Here is a 19,525-nt window from a genome sequence, read left to right on the forward strand (position 1 = left end):
AATAATTTAAAAGGAAATATTTCTTTCTTTCAGATTAGCATCGATGGGCAGGATATTAGGAACTTTAATGTGAGATATCTTAGGGAAATAATTGGAGTGGTGAGTCAGGAACCAGTGCTGTTTTCTACCACAATTGCTGAAAATATCCGTTATGGCCGTGGAAATGTAACCATGGATGAGATAAAGAAAGCTGTCAAAGAAGCCAACGCCTATGAATTTATCATGAAATTACCACAGGTAAAAGCTTTGATATAATGTATTTTACCTCAAAATTAGAATTTCAAGACATGGAACTGAGTCCTTACTTCAAAGGTTAAGCTTATGTTTAAGATGCAAGATTGTCCAACTTTGCTAGGTAAATCCCTTGAATTATTCAGTTATGGATTTAAAGAGTATGTTCTGGTTACATAAATAAGATTAAAATTGTCTACACAATATGTTAGTACTTTTTTATAACTCAGTGTTCATTTATTTTATTACAATTTATGATACTTTATGATAGTCAAAGCTATCAGTGTCTTCATGTATTTCTACAGACTTCCTGTGCTTTTGTATTTAAAATATTTAAAATATTTCAAGTGCTCTTCTACATTTTTTCTGTTGTAGAAATTTGACACCCTGGTTGGAGAGAGGGGCGCCCAGCTGAGTGGGGGGCAGAAACAGAGAATCGCCATTGCTCGTGCCCTGGTGCGCAACCCCAAGATCCTCCTGCTGGATGAGGCCACGTCAGCCTTGGACACAGAAAGCGAAGCTGAGGTACAGGCAGCTCTGGATAAGGTCAGTAGATCCTAAATACCTGAAGGACAAGCAAATTGAAACTGTATTAAAAATTCTTGCTAAAGTTTTGAGAGGATGGATGGAGAATCATGCACAAAAGGACAAATAAAGCTGTCTCATGAGGCTTTAGTGATTTTTTCTTTTCTGTGGGACTAAATTTTCTGCAAAGAAAACTGAATGGTCCTGACTTGCTTTCTCCATGGTGTGTGAATCTTGATCCAGGCCTATACTATGAACCATTTAGCTTTGTTTTATTCTTACACATGGGCTACACTTTAAGAGTAGTTGTGTTAAAATATACAAAGAAATGAATAGAAAAATAGAACTATCCAAACATTTTTCTATGATGTAAGTTTTAGTAATGACATATTGCTCCTTTGTTTGTTTTCTTGAAATTTATTTAAAATTTTGAACCAGGTGTGGTAGTGTATACTTGCAATCTCAGGTGCTCTGAAGTCTGAGGCAGAAGAATCCCAAGTTTGAGGCCAGTCTGGACAGCTTAGTGAGACCCTGTCTCCAAATAAAATGTAAAAGGATTAGGCATGTAGCTCCGTAGTAGAGTGCTTGACTGTGTGCACAGAACCTGGGCTCAATTCCTAGTCTCTCTCTCTCTCTCTCTCCCTCCCCTCTCCCCTCACACACACACACACACACACACACTGTTTTAGGTAAATAACAGTCCCTGACCCCTAGAGTCCTGGATCCTACAGTCCTGGTTCTCATCCTTTATAGAGTACAACTATTTAGTATATTACCTGTTGCTGTGCAAAAAGAATGTACTAAAAGAAAAATCAGAGATGTTTTTCCACGATGTGACCTCTACTAGAGAAGCTATAGCCCCATACGCTCTAATATTTGCACAAATCACATCACTCTGTTTTAGCAATTTGTGTTCTGTAGGATTATGGCACACTTTGTCAATATTTTATGTCTACTTCAAAAATAACTGTCTAGAGATGTCTGGAATCTCCTTAGCCAGCTGTACAAGTACATTAAATAAAATATCATTTTTCCAAGTTACCACAGGAAATACTGTTGCCAGTTTTTCCAAGGTTACATACTATGTCATCCCTTTCCTGAACTCCAGTAGCAATTTCCTTCCCAGTCTCCACTAGTCTTACATTACCTCCTTTCCAGCCACTGCTAGCACTCAGTTCCAAAGCCAGTGTCATATATTTTAGGTTTTTAATTATAGTAGCATCCCAATAATCCAATATCAGTTGCTTTAAGCCAAAACCTAGTGGCTTAAAGCACACTCTTTATGTCTCGCAAGTCTGGGTTGGCAGGGTGAGTCCTCTGTTGGTTTTGCCTTGCCCCACTTCACCTTAGGTCAGCTGGACTGAAATGCTCAAGGTGGGCTCACAAGCAAGCCTGACAGCTGGTTATGGCTACCTTCTCTATCCTAGAATTAACAGATGACTCATGTTTGCATCTCTATAATACTTATCCAGTACCTTGACCATAGTAGGAACTAAACAAATATTTACTTAACTTATTGAATATGATGGTCTAGCTCATTAAGAAAATACATGTCTACATCAACAAAAATCAGTAATGATCATATCAACTTTTGACTCCATAGATAGCAATAATTTGTCAAAGTAAATATTATTCCATATAAATTCTTAAAGAAGACCCAACATATTTTCTATTTTGATTTTTAAATAAAGCCAATAATCATATCTACATATACATTCATACTCAGTGTAGCCATTCTAGAGGGACAAGAAAAGAACCAAAAATTAACTTTCATGATGATTTTCATAAAAAGACTCCAAAAAGTTTCATTCTGATGCTGATTCACCAAAGTTTTCAAAAGGCTATTGGATTAGAACTCCCTTGTCTAAGCCTGCCTTTCCTCCCAGCACATGCAAAATTAGTTGAAGTTTCAAATATCTTAACAGTTGTCCTTGAATCTAGGGTATTACCAATGTCTTGTCATCGTTGGAGTATCTGAGAACTCTAAAAAAATTCCCTTGTGTTAAAATTCTACTTTAGCCAACTTTTCTTGGGCAAGGGTAACAGTTGCTAACTTTTAAACTCACAAAGGTACTTCTTCCTACACACCAACACAAGTCTGATTCCAATTTCTCTGTATTGATCTTTTTTTTTTTTTTTAATTAGGAATCGAACCCAGGGGCACTCTACCACTAAGCCACACCCCTCCCTAGTCCTTTTATTTTTCATTTTGAGACAGTCTTGTTAAGTTGACTAGTCTGGCCTTGAACTTTCTATCCTCCTGCCTCAGCCAACTGAGTAGCTGGGATTATAGGCATGTGCCACTGCACTCAGCTGTATTAATCTTTTGACATAGTGATAACCTAATATTATAATGATAACATAACCACTGCTAGCAATTTATTCATCACTATTTGTATCATGAACATAATTAGATGAAGTTATTTCTTATTTCTTATGTGTGTTATTATGTGGACCAAGTCATGAAATTTCCATATCAGTAATATTTGTGAATACTGTTTTTGGGACTTGTATGCTAAAAATCAAAGAATAGTCTTAAATGTTCACAAGAGAGATGTTAGTGTCTATCTGTCTGTCTCTCATTCTTGTGGTTTTACTTATTTGTATTTACTTAAACACAATTGATTCATCAGAATTTATTTTACTTTAAGGGCAAAAATAGAAATACCAATTATTTTTTTAAGTGGCTACACAGTTATCTCAATACCATTTACTGCATAATTCACTTTTTCCCTCCTGAGAGACGATACTATATCATATACCAAATTCTGTGTGTGTGTGTGTGTGTGTGTGTGTGTGTGTGTGTGTGGTACTGGGGATTGAACCCCAAGCTACACCTCCAGCCCTTTTAATTTTTTATTTTGAGATGGGGTTCTCACTAAATTGCTGAGGCTGGCGTTAAACTTGTGATCCTCCTGCCTAACTTCCCAAGTTGCTGGGATTACAGGCATGTATGCCAGAGCACTTGGCTCTTATACTAAGTTCTTAAGTGTTTTATTATCTATTTCTGGACTATTTTGCTCAGTTAATTAATTGCTTATTCATGTGCTAGCTTTGCCTTGGTTTTACAATTACTGTAGCTTTTTATGTTTTACTATCTTGTAGAGGTTTTCCTCTGTCATTAACTTCTTTTTCAGAATTTCCACGGCTACTCTTTTTTTTTTAAGAATTAAAATGTAAATAACATGGCATACAATTTGCCCTTTTAAAATGTACAGTTCCATGCCTTTTAGTGTGTTCACAAGGTTGTGCAATCATTGCCACTCTCTTATTCCAAAACATTTTCACCACCCCCAAAAAGAAACTATTCACTCCCCATTCCACCCTCACTCCAACCTTTGGCAACCAAGAATCTACTTCTGCTTCTACACATTTCATACAAATGGAAATAGACAATGTGTGATCTTTTGTGACTGACTTCTTTCACTTAACAGTGTTTTCAAGGTTCATCCATCAAATTTCATTTCTTTTTATGGTCCAATAATATTCCAGTTGTGGGAACATAAAAATTTTGTAACCATTCTTCAGTGGTTAACATGATAAACATTTGGGTTTTTCCCACCCTTTCAGTTATTACAAATCTATCCTCTCATTTTTAAATTTATATTTCAATTAAGTAGGTGAATTAGGTTGTACTCTGATAACCATTCAATGATATGTTCTATTGTTACACATTGGTGCTAAGGAGCTATTGTCCTAATAGGGCTAGTAAGTATAAAGTGTAGCTAATGATAATACTATAACATGAATAATTTGATAATTTTCTTGGTTATAAGTCCTGAGTAAATCTGCTGAACTAACACGAGGTCATTGAAGTACCTCCAGCAATGACTGTAGATCTTAGCATATTTAGAGATCACGCAGGGCACTTGTTAAAGAATGACGCTATGGTCCCACTCCTGAGAATTGAGATTCATATGGTCTCTGAACTGTAATGTGAACTCTCCTACTGCCAAAGTACCTTTTCACCTAAGCTATGGCCTCGAAGTTCATCTAAATTGCACTTAACTTGGCAATGACTTCCTTCAAGTGTTTCCACCAGTTTCTAGCACACCAAGTAATTCAGAGTGAGGGCTCGTCAGACAAGTGTGAAAAAACACTTGAGAAGTGTCGAACCTTTGCTTGTTTTTCATGAGTAGCATTGACTCTATGGTAGGCTTCCAGAGCAATCCATCCTCATACTGAAAGGGTTGACCACCTGTCTGATCCAGAACTCAAGTTTGACTTTAAACTTTTATGAAAGAGTGACGCCTGTACCCTAATCACACAGAGAACTGAAGTGTAAATTCTCTCAAATCAACGGCAAAGAGCAACCATCCAAGGGCTCAGATGTGCATACTCATTGACAAGTGTCAGTTCTTAGACTGATGTGTCACTCTTTGTCCTCTTTCCCCTTAGGCCAGAGAAGGTCGGACCACCATTGTGATAGCACATCGATTATCTACAATCCGAAATGCAGATGTCATTGCTGGGTTTGAGGATGGAGTCATTGTGGAGCAAGGAAGCCACAGAGAACTGATGAAGAAGGAAGGGGTATACTTCAAACTTGTGAACATGCAGGTAACTGATTCCTAAGAGTTTTGCACAATAACTAACCTAAAAACTTTATTCTATGACTGTAATTCATACATGTGTAAAATTATGCACACTTTCTTTGGCATAATCATAATTAGTATATATACATATATTTTGGTGTGTTTTTTCCCTTAACATTTCAAATATGTACCCTTCAAAAACTATAATTTTAGTTACTCAGGAATAATAAGGAATGTGTGAAAGTACTCTGCAGTTGGATAATTGGTTGGTTTTCAGTATTTCTCTATTATAAATATTGCCACTGTGAGCACAAGTAGGCCGAAAGAAGTTAAGTAAAACTTTGCCTTGTTTTCTAACAGGTAGCTTAACTCTGCTGAGCTTCAGTTTCCACATTTAGAAGAGCAAACCTACCATGAGAGGTTGTTGTAAATTTAAAAAATAAGTACCTGTCACAGAAAGACAAGTACTGCTTGTTTTCACTTATATGTGGAAGCTAAAAAAAAAAAAAAAAAAAAAAAAAAAAAAGTTGATGTTAATAGCAGTAGAGAATAGCATAATGGTTACTAGAGACTGGGAAGTGGTGCGGAGGGATAGAAAGAGGGTGGTTACTAGGTACAGGAGTGCAGCTACATAGGAGGAGTAACTTCTAATGTTCTGTTGCATAGTGGGGTAGCTATGGTTGACAAACATTGACTGCATATTTTAAAATAACGAATAGAAAGGATTTTGAATGTTTGTAACTCTAAGAAATGATAAATGTTTGAGGTGACGATATGTCAGTTACCCTTATCTGATCATAACATGTTTACATATATTGAAATATCACGTTGTACCCCATAAATATGTACAATTACATGTCAAATAAAACAAATGTTAATGTATTACCTGCATAATACATATATTAATATATTAAACATATAATACATGTATATTAATATATTAAAAGAAATAATAATGAAATAAGCATCTGAATATACTGAAGTGTTTATAAGGGTTAGTTTATGATGTATCAATTATGTCTCAATAAAGCTGATTTTTTTTTAAAGAACCTGATGCAAAATAGATACATGATTAATGGTAGTTAGCAAAACTTGCAAATTCCCAAAAGTAAATATATAAAATGAAATTCTAACATTTCATTTGATAGAAAGTCTTATAACTGGGCTTGCATTTGATAGAGAATGTTCTCCAGTGGGACAGGATCAGTCACAGTATCTTTATCAATCAGTTAGTTTTACATGACCTAGGTACCATAAAATCTCCTTATCACTTTACTGGTTAAAAATATATAAAAGGTTACTTTAGTTTTAGTTTCATTAGTGGTTACCAAGGCTCTGTGATTTTGCATATAATGACATGTGGAATCCTCAAGTAACATTTTACCCTTTGGCGGTCCTCCTGCTGTGTCCCTGGTAAGAATGACCTACCATTCCATGAAGACAGGCTATGAGACTGCAAGACAGCTCTGATCTTTCTATATCATATTCTTTGGATATTCTTTCCTAGAAAAGTTGTAAATTTTCAGACTGAATGGTGACCTGGTAGAACAGAAAAGACCTGTCACCAACTAGTCAATTGCTTTGGGCAAGTCACTTAACCAACTCGGTTTTGGTATCCTCCCTTGTTAAATGAATAGAAGCTTGCACTGAGATGACCTCAGATGCTTCTACCAGCTCTGGAATTCTGATTCTTAGGTCCTTGGGATGTTTTCCCCTTGGTACCCCCACTGGTCCTGATTCTGAATTGGTTTTTGTCCTCCCAATTACTTGTTGGAGAAATGGTAGAAAGAAACATGGTGAGCTTGAGGGTTCACTAGATGCTCAAGATAATGCTGTTTCCTTTCCTGCAGACCACAAAGACCAGACTAGTTTTAATTCAAGTGTGTCTGGTTTTGCTTCTAAGAACAATCGGTGCTTTTCCATTAGGTAGATTGTTGACTTTTAGTTGTTTCTTTTGAATGTATCTTAATTTTGTTCTGATATATTATTATTTTTTAAAGTCCAAACATTTAAAATATCCAAACCTGTATATCTTAGAAATTTGAAAACTCACCATAATCTAAATCCTATAAATACTTATTGGCAGTTATTTAGTATTTATTGTTCATCTCGTTAACCTGGAAGAGCTAGATAGTACCTCCAAATATCTTCAACTATTCATAAATTGAGTGTCTTTTCACATGTTCATTGGTTTTATATATATATATATTATATACATAAAACATATACATATGTATGTATATATATGTGTGTATATATATATATATATATATACATATATATATATATATGACCTGTATTAGGCCATTTCTTTCCAGTTTTACTTTGTTGTGTTCGGCCACAGTAAAGAAGCTTTCAAATTATATAAAATCAGATTACCTATTTTTCTCTCCATGCTTCAGGATTTGAGGTTGTTCTTAGGAAGAATGATCACCCATATTTCCTTTCAGCACTAATTGTTCTACTTTTTACAATAAAATTTTTGAGCCGGTTGAAATATATTTGAGTATAAGAAATGAGAGTTGTTGGTTTTAAACATATACTTTTTATTACCTGGTGAAAAGTGACCATCCTGACTTTGGAGCTTAAAGACCTCTTAACTCAAACACCCAGCACCAACTAAACTGAGTGCCTTAGATAAGGTACAAGAAAAATATTGTGTGAAGGGTAATGTTCATTGGGTCATAGAAGGAGGCTAAGATCAGAATGGGATTATTGAAAGAACTGTCCATTGAGATGGGTTTGATCCTAGAGATTGAACCCAGAGGTGTTTAACCACTGAGCTACTTCCCTCGCCCTTTTTACTTTTTATTTTGAGACAGGGTTTCACTAAGTTACTTAGGGTCCTTCTTAGTTGCTGAGGCTTGCCTAGAACTTGCCTAGAACTTGCATCAGCCTCCTGAGCCACTGTGATTAGAGTCATGCGCCACCACCCACAGCTAGACCTCTCATCTTGAAAACCTGGATAAGATTGCAAAAGGAGGAACAGATAAGGGGAGGCATTCAAGAGGGTGGTCCAGTTTGACTTGCTGTGAGCTAGATTTTGGAGGCTTCTGGCTCGAGCAGGTAGTGGAGGGTGTGAATGATTTTTTAGTTGTCCTTTAGGAAAATGAATATGGTAGCAGTGTGAGAGTGGATAGATGTGAGAATGCATTGGACCAGTTATAAGTCTTTAGCCCAGGTTGGATTTTGGCTGGGAGATTTATATAAAATCATTTTAGCAATGAGTGAGTTAAGGAAGTCCACCAAGCAGAATATATTGCATTTTAATTCAAGGCAAAATATAAACACATGCATAATATTTTGTCAAGTGTCAAAAGCATGGCTGGGAAGTAAGGATAAGATGGCACGCAGAGGTGATGACAGACACGCTACTTTGGGTACAATAAGGTGCTAGACAAGGATTGGGTTTAAAGCAAATCCTGAAGGGGAAGAGTGAGAACAAGGTACTTCTACCATGACTAAGGTCCTGGACAAACCATTATGATGTGCACTTGGACACGGAAGAAACAAACAGGGAATAAGACCCAATGTCCAACTCCAACCAGGTTGGATGTTCCCTCATCAGGCTGTGAACTAGAAGTCTTTAAGAACTGATCTGAAAGCAGTCAATGAGGCTGAACCTACCTGTCAGGTCACCTGGGGTGAGGTGTGAGTCAGAGCCGGACATCAAATGGTGAGGAATGGCTGCAGCCCGGTGAGGACAGCAATTTTAATTATCTCTTGTGAATAGTGACCAGACCCTTTGATTTAACTTTCCTTTTTTGGAGCTTTTTTTTTTTTTTTGGGTGCTGGGGATCGAACCCAGGGCCTTGATGCTTACGAGGCAAGCACTCTACCGACTGAGCTATCTCCCCAGCCCCCTTTTTGGAGCTTTTGAATTGAGTTCTGGTAATGTTTCTGTTTATTATTCTTCCCTTTTATGGTAATCATGACATTTTTTGTGGATTTTCCCATAGTGAGGAAATTCCTGAATGCCTGCTGGATTATGAAAAATTTATCTTTAGAGTTTTAGAAAATACTCATATGCTCTAATGCTCATATTATTCAAATTGCATTTAACCTGTCATTTTTAACCTTTTCTACCTCTGAGTGTTGCAACACTTCTTTTTTATTATTTTTATTTTTTATTTTTTTGCAATATTTCTTTATAGTTTTCCAGTGAACCTTGATTGAGAAGCTAGTGTGGAGTCTAAAACTCTTGACATGTAATTTTTATGCTTCCTTTATAATTCTGAATTTGGAGGTTACGTCCATCTTTATACACAAACACATGATTTAACATTTTGTTTTTCTTTCAGACATCAGGAAATCAGATGCAGTCAGAAGAATTTGAAGCTGAACTAAATGAAGAAAAGGTTAACTCTGGTATGGCCCCAAATGGCTGGAAAACTCGCATATTTAGGAATTCTACTAACAAAAGCCTCAAAAATTCACGAATGCATCAGAATGGCCTTGATGCAGAAACCAATGAACTTGTAAGTTGTTTTTCACTTAAATTAAGTCTCTTAGTTTATAGTTTTGCTGTTCAAATTCTTAACCTTGCAAGTATTTTGCGGCACAGATAATTCCTACAATGAACCATACTCTTAAAAAAAAGGAAATTTCAAATTTTAAATGTATTTAATAGTGAATTAAATTCTAATCAGAAATGGGTTTCTAATGGAAAAAAATAGATCAGAAAAATGTAGTCTTTGTGCTGACAGTCTTCATATTAAAATTAAACATCCCATTCATCTTTGAGACCCATAGATAACAAGACGAATCAGAAGTCCTGGTATTGGCGTCCTCTATTAGGTATGATTCCATTTGTTGCAGGTCAAAAGCTGAGGTCCACAGTGGTGCCTCCATGGTTACTGGGGACTTAGGCTCCTTTCACATTTGTCTTCATATTTATCTTCACTCCCCTGACACACAGCTTCCATCCTCAAGGACACTTTATAATCCAGGAAGGCTCCTGAAGCTCTAGTCATCATCTCCACATTCCAGATAGCAGGAAGGAACAAAGAGATTTTGCAGAAGCCCCAGTTAGTACTTTAACTTAGAAGTCATTTGTCATTAATTAAGCACCTGGCCATACCCAGCTATAAGGGCATGTGGAAAACTGTATCTCTTTGCCATATGCATTGACACTTTGAATTAGCTGAGAATTCTCTTACTGAGAAAAAGGGGGAGAAATCCAGAAATAACAAAATTATATATTCTGCAATACTCCCTACCTGAAGACTTAGGATATTATTAAGTGAAATAATTGTATAATAGGGAGGGGATACATCCCAAGAAAAGATATTTTCTTATATGTTTTTGGTACTATTTGTTGATAAAGGCTGAGTTTATTTTTACTTTTGTGTTGGTCTCAAGAAACTAATCTTACCAAGAGGTCATTGAATTCCTCTCTCTCTGCCCACATATTATTTACTGAAGAAATTATAAGAGCCACTCAGAGGTCTTATGTTTGGTATGTTTACAGAAAGAAGAACAAATGATGGTTGTATTATTGTGGAGCTTCATTATCATAAGTAAGATAAGCAATTTCCCGCTTTGGGCTATGAAATTATCCACTTTTCATTTCCTCATTTATTGCAAGAGTTATTTTGCTAAATGTTCTTAAAGTCCAGGATTTTAGAGGAGTACTACTCTTGAAGAAATGCACAGAGGGGAGAGGAGACAAAAAAAACCACGTTCAACAAGACTGTCCTAAACTCCATCATAGAAGGATAAATAATGTGCCAAAGGAAAGGGAGAAATGAAGTCTGACTAGAGGGACCTGGGAAGGCCTTTTGTGTGTGTTGAAGAGCAGCAATCTGAGGAAGAAACTCATTTATCATACTGGAGAGCAGGACTTAAAGGTGATTTTAACTAGGGAGAGAAAAAAACCCATAAAATAGAGAAATAGAGAAAATGGGTAATTTGAAAGAAAGGAGCTGAGTGGAATCTATTTTATATTGTTTCATAGACATAAATATAACCTACTTAAATGACCTTAAGGCTATGGGATTCCATATCCACCTATGTCTCTAGTTTAATGTTAACCTGCTTCTGTAGTCAGAATATTCTTTATGAGGACTAAATTCTTCATGCTTGACTAGACATTTAGTTCAGCATTTGCCAAGTATCTGATATGTGCCAGGAATTGGGCTAGTTTCTAGGAACATAAAGACACAGTCCTCACCTCTTAAAAAATTCACATACTAGCCAGGTTGGTAGCGCATGCCTAAAATCCCAGTGGTTAAGCACCCCTGGATTCAATCCCCAATTAAAAAAAAAAAATGTAATCTAGAAAAGGAGCCACATGAACAAAATGAACAACAAAAAAAATTACAACACAAACTAAGCTGTGAAATAGGAGGTGTCTGCACAGGAAACAGTGGTAAAAGAAAAGAGGCAATATTAATTTGGATTTTTGAGTTGGGAAGCATGTACTGGGCAGGGTTCTGTGGTGAGAAGACCAAGCCCATGTTCTTTAGTTAACGAGTAATGGTGTCCTGAGCTGGGAGTGATGGTGCATACCTGTAATCCCAGGTACTGGGAGGCTGAGACAGGAGGATCGTAAGTATGAGGCCAGCCTAGTCAACTTATGAAGACCTTGTCTCAAAAAGGTCTGAAGATGTAGCTCTTGCCTAGCATGAGCAAGGCCCTATATTTATAAGGACATTGATCCCTCTACTTATGTGTTGTCTCATTTGACTCTGACATCAACCCTATTAGAGAAGCAGGACTGCATAAACATTATACTATGAAGAGAAACTGCAGCTCTGTTCATGTGGCCCAGTCATGACAGTCACCTGGACCCAGAGTTGTGTAAGTCCAGAGCTGATACTTGGATTCCAGGGCATCTTGTGCCTAGATCCTGCTATCTGATAGTCTGCTGAGGTGAGGACAGACAACTGGTCACACTGTAAAGATTGCCTCTTGGGTGATGCTTCATGCTCAACTTGTGCTGTGTCCTCGGCGGGCTTTGTTAACATTTTGTAACACACTGTCTCTAGTAGTCTGCTGGTCATTTTCTACACCTAGTTTGTGAGATCCTTGAGGGCAATGGTCATGCTTTTTCTATGTCTACAAAGTCGAGTAACTACTGTGTTATCACTGGTTTGTCCTGATATTTGTATATTCTAGGTTGAAAATGTGCCACCCGTGTCTTTTCTGAAGGTCTTGAAACTGAATAAAACAGAATGGCCCTACTTTGTGGTGGGAACAGTCTGTGCCATTGCCAACGGGGCACTTCAGCCAGCATTTTCCATCATATTTTCAGAGATGATAGCAGTAAGTTGAAAGCCTCACGTAACAGCTTGAATTGAGTCAGTTCATCAGCTGCTTCTCATCCCAACCTCACCCATCCTGGGGTCAAGAAACCCTACATTAAACTAAGCTAAAATCCTTAACTCCTTTTTGAGGTAGGCTATAAAGGAAAAAGAAAAGTAGCCTTTGAACTATTCTAAATTATGATATAAATGAACTTATAAAGTGCAAAATCAATGCAGAGGCATTCTATTAGCTCTCTTCATTTGGGTGAAACTGATGTCAATGATCTTCATCTGCTTGTGGAGAGTTGCTGGCACGGGTCTCACAGGGAGGTGGGAGGGGCTGGAGGAGAGGGAATGTTTAAGTCAAGGTGTTTAATGAGTTCAGACTCTGGGGGGAGCCTGGCCTTGCCATTGAACATGTGGGCAAACTCTGGTGAGATGCTTTCCCTGAATTTCTTCATTTATAAAATAAACCTACCTCATAGAATGGCTGAAAGTGAAAAGAGATTACACAAGTAACTAGGTAGAAAGCTTTTTAAAGTATCTGCCTGGTGGTAAGTACTCAAAAAGTGATAGCTAATATATTGCTAATTTAGCAATTCTTCTAAGACTTGGGGAGTCCGAGACTGAGAAAGAAAACTAATTATCCAATCACTGCATTCATAGGGTGATATTTAGAGGAACTCATCCAAAATCTCTTGTCTCTGTCAAATACAGAATTGATGTATAACCACCTTAGTCAATCCCTGACATCATCAAAGAGACTTGTTGGTTGAGGATGAATCATCCTCCATCGTGTTAAGAGTTTGTTAGTCTTGTGACTTTGGACATTGGTCTACAATTAAGATCGTAAACCAAAAAATAAAGAAATTAGAAAGCATCCTCCAAAGCCTATTAAATTTCAAAACAAAGCAGTCCCAGGCTCTCTTGTGATTCAGAACTGCTAGGCCTGTATTTACATTTTTGGGAATCTCCAACATGGCAGGTGCTTTTCTGGGCACTGGAGATATACAGTGCCACACAAAATAATCCAAAGTGGCAGATACGCAGCACACACACACACACACACACACACACACACACACACACACACATAAATGTACCCAATGTGGCAATGAATAACAAGTGTTTTAAAAGCAGAAGAGAAGGACAAAGGAGCAGAGAAAGGGTTCTATTTCAGATGGGATGGTCAGAGGAGGCCCCAGAGAGTGATAGGGAGGGCTGGGGTTGGGGCTGGGCCTGGAGGCAGGGAGGAGACCAGCAGAGGGAGCAGCGAGTACAGAGGAAGAGGAACAAACACGAAAATGTGGAAGCTCTCAGAGTACACAGCCCATGTGAAGCCACTGTGCTCAAATTCACAGAGCCAGGGAGTAGGAGGCTTGGAGAAAAGAGAATGGGCAGTCATTGGTTAACAGGATGATGAAAAAAATTCTGGCATGGAGGGTGTGGAAGGCTGCACAACATGAATGTTGTAATGCCTCCAATGCACGCCTGTGGATCCTAGCTACTCGAGGCCGAGGCTGGAGAATCACAAATTCAAAGCCAGCCTCAGCAGCTTAGCAAGACCCTGTCTCAAAGTAATTTTTTTTTTTTTAGTGCTGGGATGTTGCTCAGTGGTTAAGCACCCTTGGGTTCTATCCCTGGTAACCCCCCCCCCCAAAAAAAAGTTTGAAACAGTTAATTGTATGTCTATTTTACCATAAATATGCAAAACCTACTTTGAAAAATGTGACACTCAAACCATTATGGAGGGGAGGAATAAACAAGAGCCCTCCGAGTTATCCCAGTGGGCATTTTTAATGTTCTTTCGTAGATTTTTGGACCAGGGGACGATGCAGTAAAGCAGCAAAAGTGCAACATGTTCTCACTGCTTTTCTTGGGTCTGGGAATTATTTCATTTTTTACTTTCTTCCTTCAGGTAAGTACTCATGCTTTGCCCGTTTCATCAAGTCTATAAGTCAATTAGAAAAATTAGGACCTAATGGTGCCTCCAAATCCTTAGAGTGAAATGAATTGCAAAAACAATGGACACAGGCCTGGTTTAGAGGGCACACTCCTTGGCAGGAGGAACCCAACTTCTCTGTGTACTGAACTTGCTACATGTTGCCTCCAGCAAACGTTCATCATCAAGGAAGGAGACTAGAGCTCATTACAGAACCTAAGAACCCCTTAAACGCAACTAGTTGCAAACCAGGAAATAAATGCAGTACAGCAGCATTTTCTTTTTTGTTGTTACTCTTCATAAGATATCAAGTAACTTTGACTTTCTCCTACTTAGCTGATGAACTATTAAAAGAACATACACGTTGCATTCACAAACCACGCACTTGGCCAAAAAGAACTAGTCACACTTGCCCCAGTTATTCTTTTCTATCTAATTACACTTTTACCAAGTCTCTTTTGTCTCATTTAACCCAATGGGCATCCCACAGGCCTTTCAAATACAATCCATTAAGTAAAATAGTGTTTCCTGGTTGCACCCATCGTGCTTCCCTTTTATCATGGTTGAACCAGTGGTGACAGTAAGCTAAACTTTTTATTTAGGAATCATTGCTTTGCTAGTAGCACCTCAGTGATCTCATCCAACCCCAAGCCCCTGCACATCAGAGAGTGAAGTTTCAAGGGCTAACAGTGGGCCAATGCATAGCAATCTGCCAGCAAAACGCAGGAGAGGAGGAACTCGATAAGAAGCACATGGGACAGCCTCATCCCACACGCTGATTCCTTGCTTAATAAAGAGGTCTGATTTGTACTCCCCCTAGTGCTGGCCACATGCTTACCTCACCGCTCACGGTATAGCTGGAAGCCCACCCATCCCATGTGTCCCAAAAGCAAGCCCAGCAGTAGACATCTGGAGTACTCTGCAGTCTATACTTGGTATTTGGAAAGAGAGAAACTGCCTGAGAAGGAGGCTTGGGAAGAGCAACCTAACCATTCCCCAGTCTGAGAGTTCATAAAACTGTGACAGGGAATCAGCAAACTCATTTGGAGTTTAATACTAAGGATGTCCTCCCTCTCCATCACATGAGCCAAAATGTCTTCCTGTATAGAATTCCATTACTTTTATTTTAAATAAGCCTATTTAGAATGGTTTAGAGCCCAAACTGGACACTTTTATAGTTTTCAGTCATATGATTCTAATGCATACTAATCATTCACCAGTACATGCATTTTAAGTTGAGACTTCGAATTAATATTTTATCCTAGACTTTTATTATTTAAATATTTGGTTAATGTATAAATAATGCAAAATCACTATGAATATATGCATTCATGTCAGGATACTAGTGACAATCTAAAGGGACAAAGCCTTTTCTTCTTGCCCAGGGCTTCACATTTGGGAAAGCTGGAGAGATCCTCACCACAAGGCTGCGGTCCATGGCTTTTAAAGCAATGCTAAGACAGGTGGGTGTGTGCACTGGAGAGTGCCTTCTGGGTTTCCAGAGTTCTTTCATTCCAGGCCTCTTCCAGTTCTTACTGGCACACTGATGTGTGGATTCCCCCACTGTATCCATGCCAGGATGGATCAGGATCCTGCAAATTGTCTCAATCCATCAATATCCAGATATTTCTCAGGGTCTTCATGGAAGTAGGCTTAATTTCAGTAGATTTTTAAAAACTCATTCTAAAATTATCTCTATCCATGTGATCATTATCATTTCAAGACCTGTATTCTTCTGTGGACCCCACACCTGCCCTGGTCAGTCATTGGAGACTCTAGGATGCCTTTATACAAAGGAGAAGGTAGTCGGTAGCTTGCATGTTCATGTACCACAATCGATCATACTAACTATAGGTTTTCACATTTGGTCCTCAAGTTTTGTGTGTCTTGACATCAATTCATTTGTTAATTAATCCAAACATCACTTACCATGTACCAGATGGAGTGCTGATACACTAGAATCCACTCTCTGTTCCTTTGGTAAGTTTGCATTCTGGTGCAGGACATGTGAGGAAATGAGCAAACATGAATTCCATATTTTGATAGAGAAGACCTAAGAGAGCAATATCTTCCATCCCATTGGCAGGAATTGATTACATTATTTTACACATAAGCACACATAGCAGGTATTACATTTTGAGCAAGTCTGAGTTGATAAATCTTTTTTCAGCATCTTTTAAACTCATTACATAGGAAAAATTATTTTACATGTAAAAGATGCTGTGGGTGAGTAGCTTATAATTTAAACCAAATCTAAGACACACTCTTAATCATTGCTTAAACAAAACAAAAGCATGGTGAGAAGCCAGGGCTTAATTTCTCCTGCCTGAAATTTATAAGGTGGGCATATCCCACATGACTCTACCACTCTTTATGAGAGCTATCTGTCTGATGGGGCAGTTGTGTCCATAGTACAAGTTGTGATGATTGGGTGGCTTGAAAACCATGTGGTGAAGCTGCCACAGATGCCTCTGTTCCCCACATAGCCACGGGGAGGTGGGGCCCAGTGGACTGTGTGTGAGGAGCGTGTGCTTCACATCACATGTGAGTTCTCCCTTAAACTTCAGGACCCAAGTCCAATATGTATCTTTATCCTGCATTGAAACTTGGGGAGTTTTTAGCTGATTTTCTTTGCTTATTTAATTTTGAGCTAATTTAAAGATGTATTTTGTACCGTAGGACATGAGCTGGTTTGATGATCATAAAAACAGTACTGGTGCACTTTCCACAAGACTTGCCACAGATGCTGCCCAAGTCCAAGGAGTATGTAGTCTACACTTTATTTGTATTTTTCTTTAAAAACAAACAAAATACATATGGCATAGCTGCATTGGTTAAGATGATTTCTGCTGGAAATAGCAGAAAATCCAACTCAAACTGGTCTAAATAGTAAGAGGAAGTTTAGACTTCAGGGTTCATTGATCTGTCAACTCAAAAACCTCATCAGGGACCAGGTTCTTTCTGCTTGAATGGTCTGAGTTACCTCCTCAGTGTCAACTTTGTTCTTAGGATCATTTCCTTTGGTCACAGGTTGACTACCAGTAGCAATTATAGCTACAGTCTTCCTTGTTCTCATGCAGGGCAAGATTGCACACCTGCCTCACCTCGAAATAAAAGTCCTCCCCTTAAACTGGATTTGAGTTAATTTGGATCACATGACCAGCCCTGAATCAATAACTCTTTTAAGGGGAAGGCTCTGCCCTGACTGGCTTAGGTCCCACTGTGGAAGCTGAGGAGGGCTACTCTGAAGTTTGCTGCTTCCACACAACAGAAGACAGGAGAAGATGCATGCCAGAGAGTCCCCTGCACTGGCCACAAGTGACCCTCTTTTCTGAGTGGTACACTAATTCAACCTTATATGTGCTTTGTGTCAGATGGTCTCTTAGAATGTGTGTTCTTTGTAACCTGGTCTCTGGGGGTGTTTTAATTTCTGTCATTCACATTTGAAGCAAAAGGCCTTTAAAATTACTGGAATATATTGCAGTAGGCTTCCTCTTCGGAAAGTGCCTTTGTGAGAAAGTACATGTGTCCCCAATGTCCATCCACAGCAGAGCAGTGGATCACATGGGCACAGAGAATACGTTAGAGGCACAACAAAGCTGACCTGTGAAGGCTCGTGAGTTAAGCACAGGTGTTTGGGATTATGTGAAAGAATGAATGTTAGTGCAGGCACAAAACCCTTGCATCATTCTGATCAAGAGACCCGGATCATGGACTTGGAACTTCTTTCTATTCCCTGTCTTTTCCAGGCCACAGGAACCAGGTTGGCTTTAATTGCACAGAATACAGCTAACCTCGGAACTGGTATCATCATATCATTTATCTACGGTTGGCAATTAACCCTTTTGCTGCTGTCAGTTGTTCCAATTATAGCTCTCTCAGGAATTGTTGAAATGAAAATGCTGGCTGGAAATGCCAAAAGGGATAAAAAAGAACTGGAAACTGCTGGAAAGGTGGGTTAAATAAGTCTTCAATTAGTGAAAGTATTGTTTTTAGACATTCCATTTGAATGATTACAATATTCATATTTTAATGTTTGTGCTCACTAAAACTAATCATTTTCAACAATTTATGGAATATTTTACCCTACAAACAATGCCTAGAACCTGAAAATGAGTTTACTATAAAGCTTTTAGCTTGTAGAAAACACTTAACATGTGGGTTATTATAAAGAACTAAATTTTCAAAATGCATTTCATCTTTCTTCATATTGTGATGAACCTAGGGCTGTGTTTTGAGCCACATCCCCAGGCTAGCTTTGAATTTTGACCCTCCAGCTTCAGCCTCCCAAGCTGCTGAGATTACAGGCATGTGCTGCCATGCCTGGCCTGATGCTATTCTTAGAACAAATGTCACCCTATTTTACAGAAAAATAGACTTTAAGGCAGTGAATAGAGGGAATTGTTGGAAGTCAGACATTTTCCTATGCTTAGGAGACAATTGTTTTCCTTCTTGGCTGAGATTTCTCTCATTAAGGTTGGTAGCCACCAGGTGGCAGTAATGCCTCAGGTTTGTGGTTCTAACCAGCTGGGCAATTGGGCTAACAATTACTTGTGGCTTACTATGTGCCAATTGCTCTACTACTTATATGCACCAACTGTTATGGGGTGCAACTTAAGAACAGATCGATCACCACTGAGAAGTCCATATTTGAGAGTCTTTATTAAGCCAGCCGGCTGTCTGTCTCACACAATGCCCCAAAAAATGGCTGTTGGGAGAACAGCCCGACCATAGGGTTATAGGGGTTCTTATACCAAAAATCACATCAATCATAAGTGTCTGTTGCTATGATTCGAAATTACAAACTAACATCATGAGATCATCAACAGGGGGGAAGTGGGTCAAAATGACCCTTACCTAGGTGCAAACTAAAGAATGGTTACTAACATCAACACAATCACTGTTCACATGTTACATTGTTCAGGAGCAATAGGAATCAAAAGAGAGCAATTTTTCATTACATAAGAATTGTCATTTTGTATTGCTAAACATGTCACTAAGTAACTGATGATGGGTACAGAGGTGGGGTGTTCCCATGGGAGAAT

At 38.4% G+C, this 19,525-nt stretch overlaps 1 protein-coding gene across 6 annotated transcripts in view; it reads left to right on the forward strand.

The window, feature by feature from the left end:
• Window positions 1-19,525, forward strand: part of Abcb4 (ATP binding cassette subfamily B member 4) — a 62,822-nt gene that overhangs the window by 25,041 nt on the left and 18,256 nt on the right. For 5 of the 6 annotated variants that reach the window (XR_007109936.1, XM_047562505.1, XM_047562507.1 and 2 more), the window contains 9 exons: window positions 34-237; window positions 607-777; window positions 5,155-5,316; window positions 9,593-9,769; window positions 12,411-12,557; window positions 14,352-14,456; window positions 15,866-15,943; window positions 17,160-17,243; window positions 18,230-18,433. Coding sequence is in view for 5 of the 6 variants with exons in the window: in XM_047562505.1 (XP_047418461.1) it covers window positions 34-237; window positions 607-777; window positions 5,155-5,316; window positions 9,593-9,769; window positions 12,411-12,557; window positions 14,352-14,456; window positions 15,866-15,943; window positions 17,160-17,243; window positions 18,230-18,433 (1,332 nt within the window). In the remaining variant the exon portion in view is untranslated. The remainder of the gene's footprint in view (window positions 1-33; window positions 238-606; window positions 778-5,154; window positions 5,317-9,592; window positions 9,770-12,410; window positions 12,558-14,351; window positions 14,457-15,865; window positions 15,944-17,159; window positions 17,244-18,229; window positions 18,434-19,525) is intronic. The other variant, XM_047562506.1, reaches the window with a different exon arrangement.

This window comes from Sciurus carolinensis, chromosome 8 (assembly GCF_902686445.1).
Source record: "Sciurus carolinensis chromosome 8, mSciCar1.2, whole genome shotgun sequence".
NCBI lineage: Eukaryota > Metazoa > Chordata > Mammalia > Rodentia > Sciuridae > Sciurus > Sciurus carolinensis.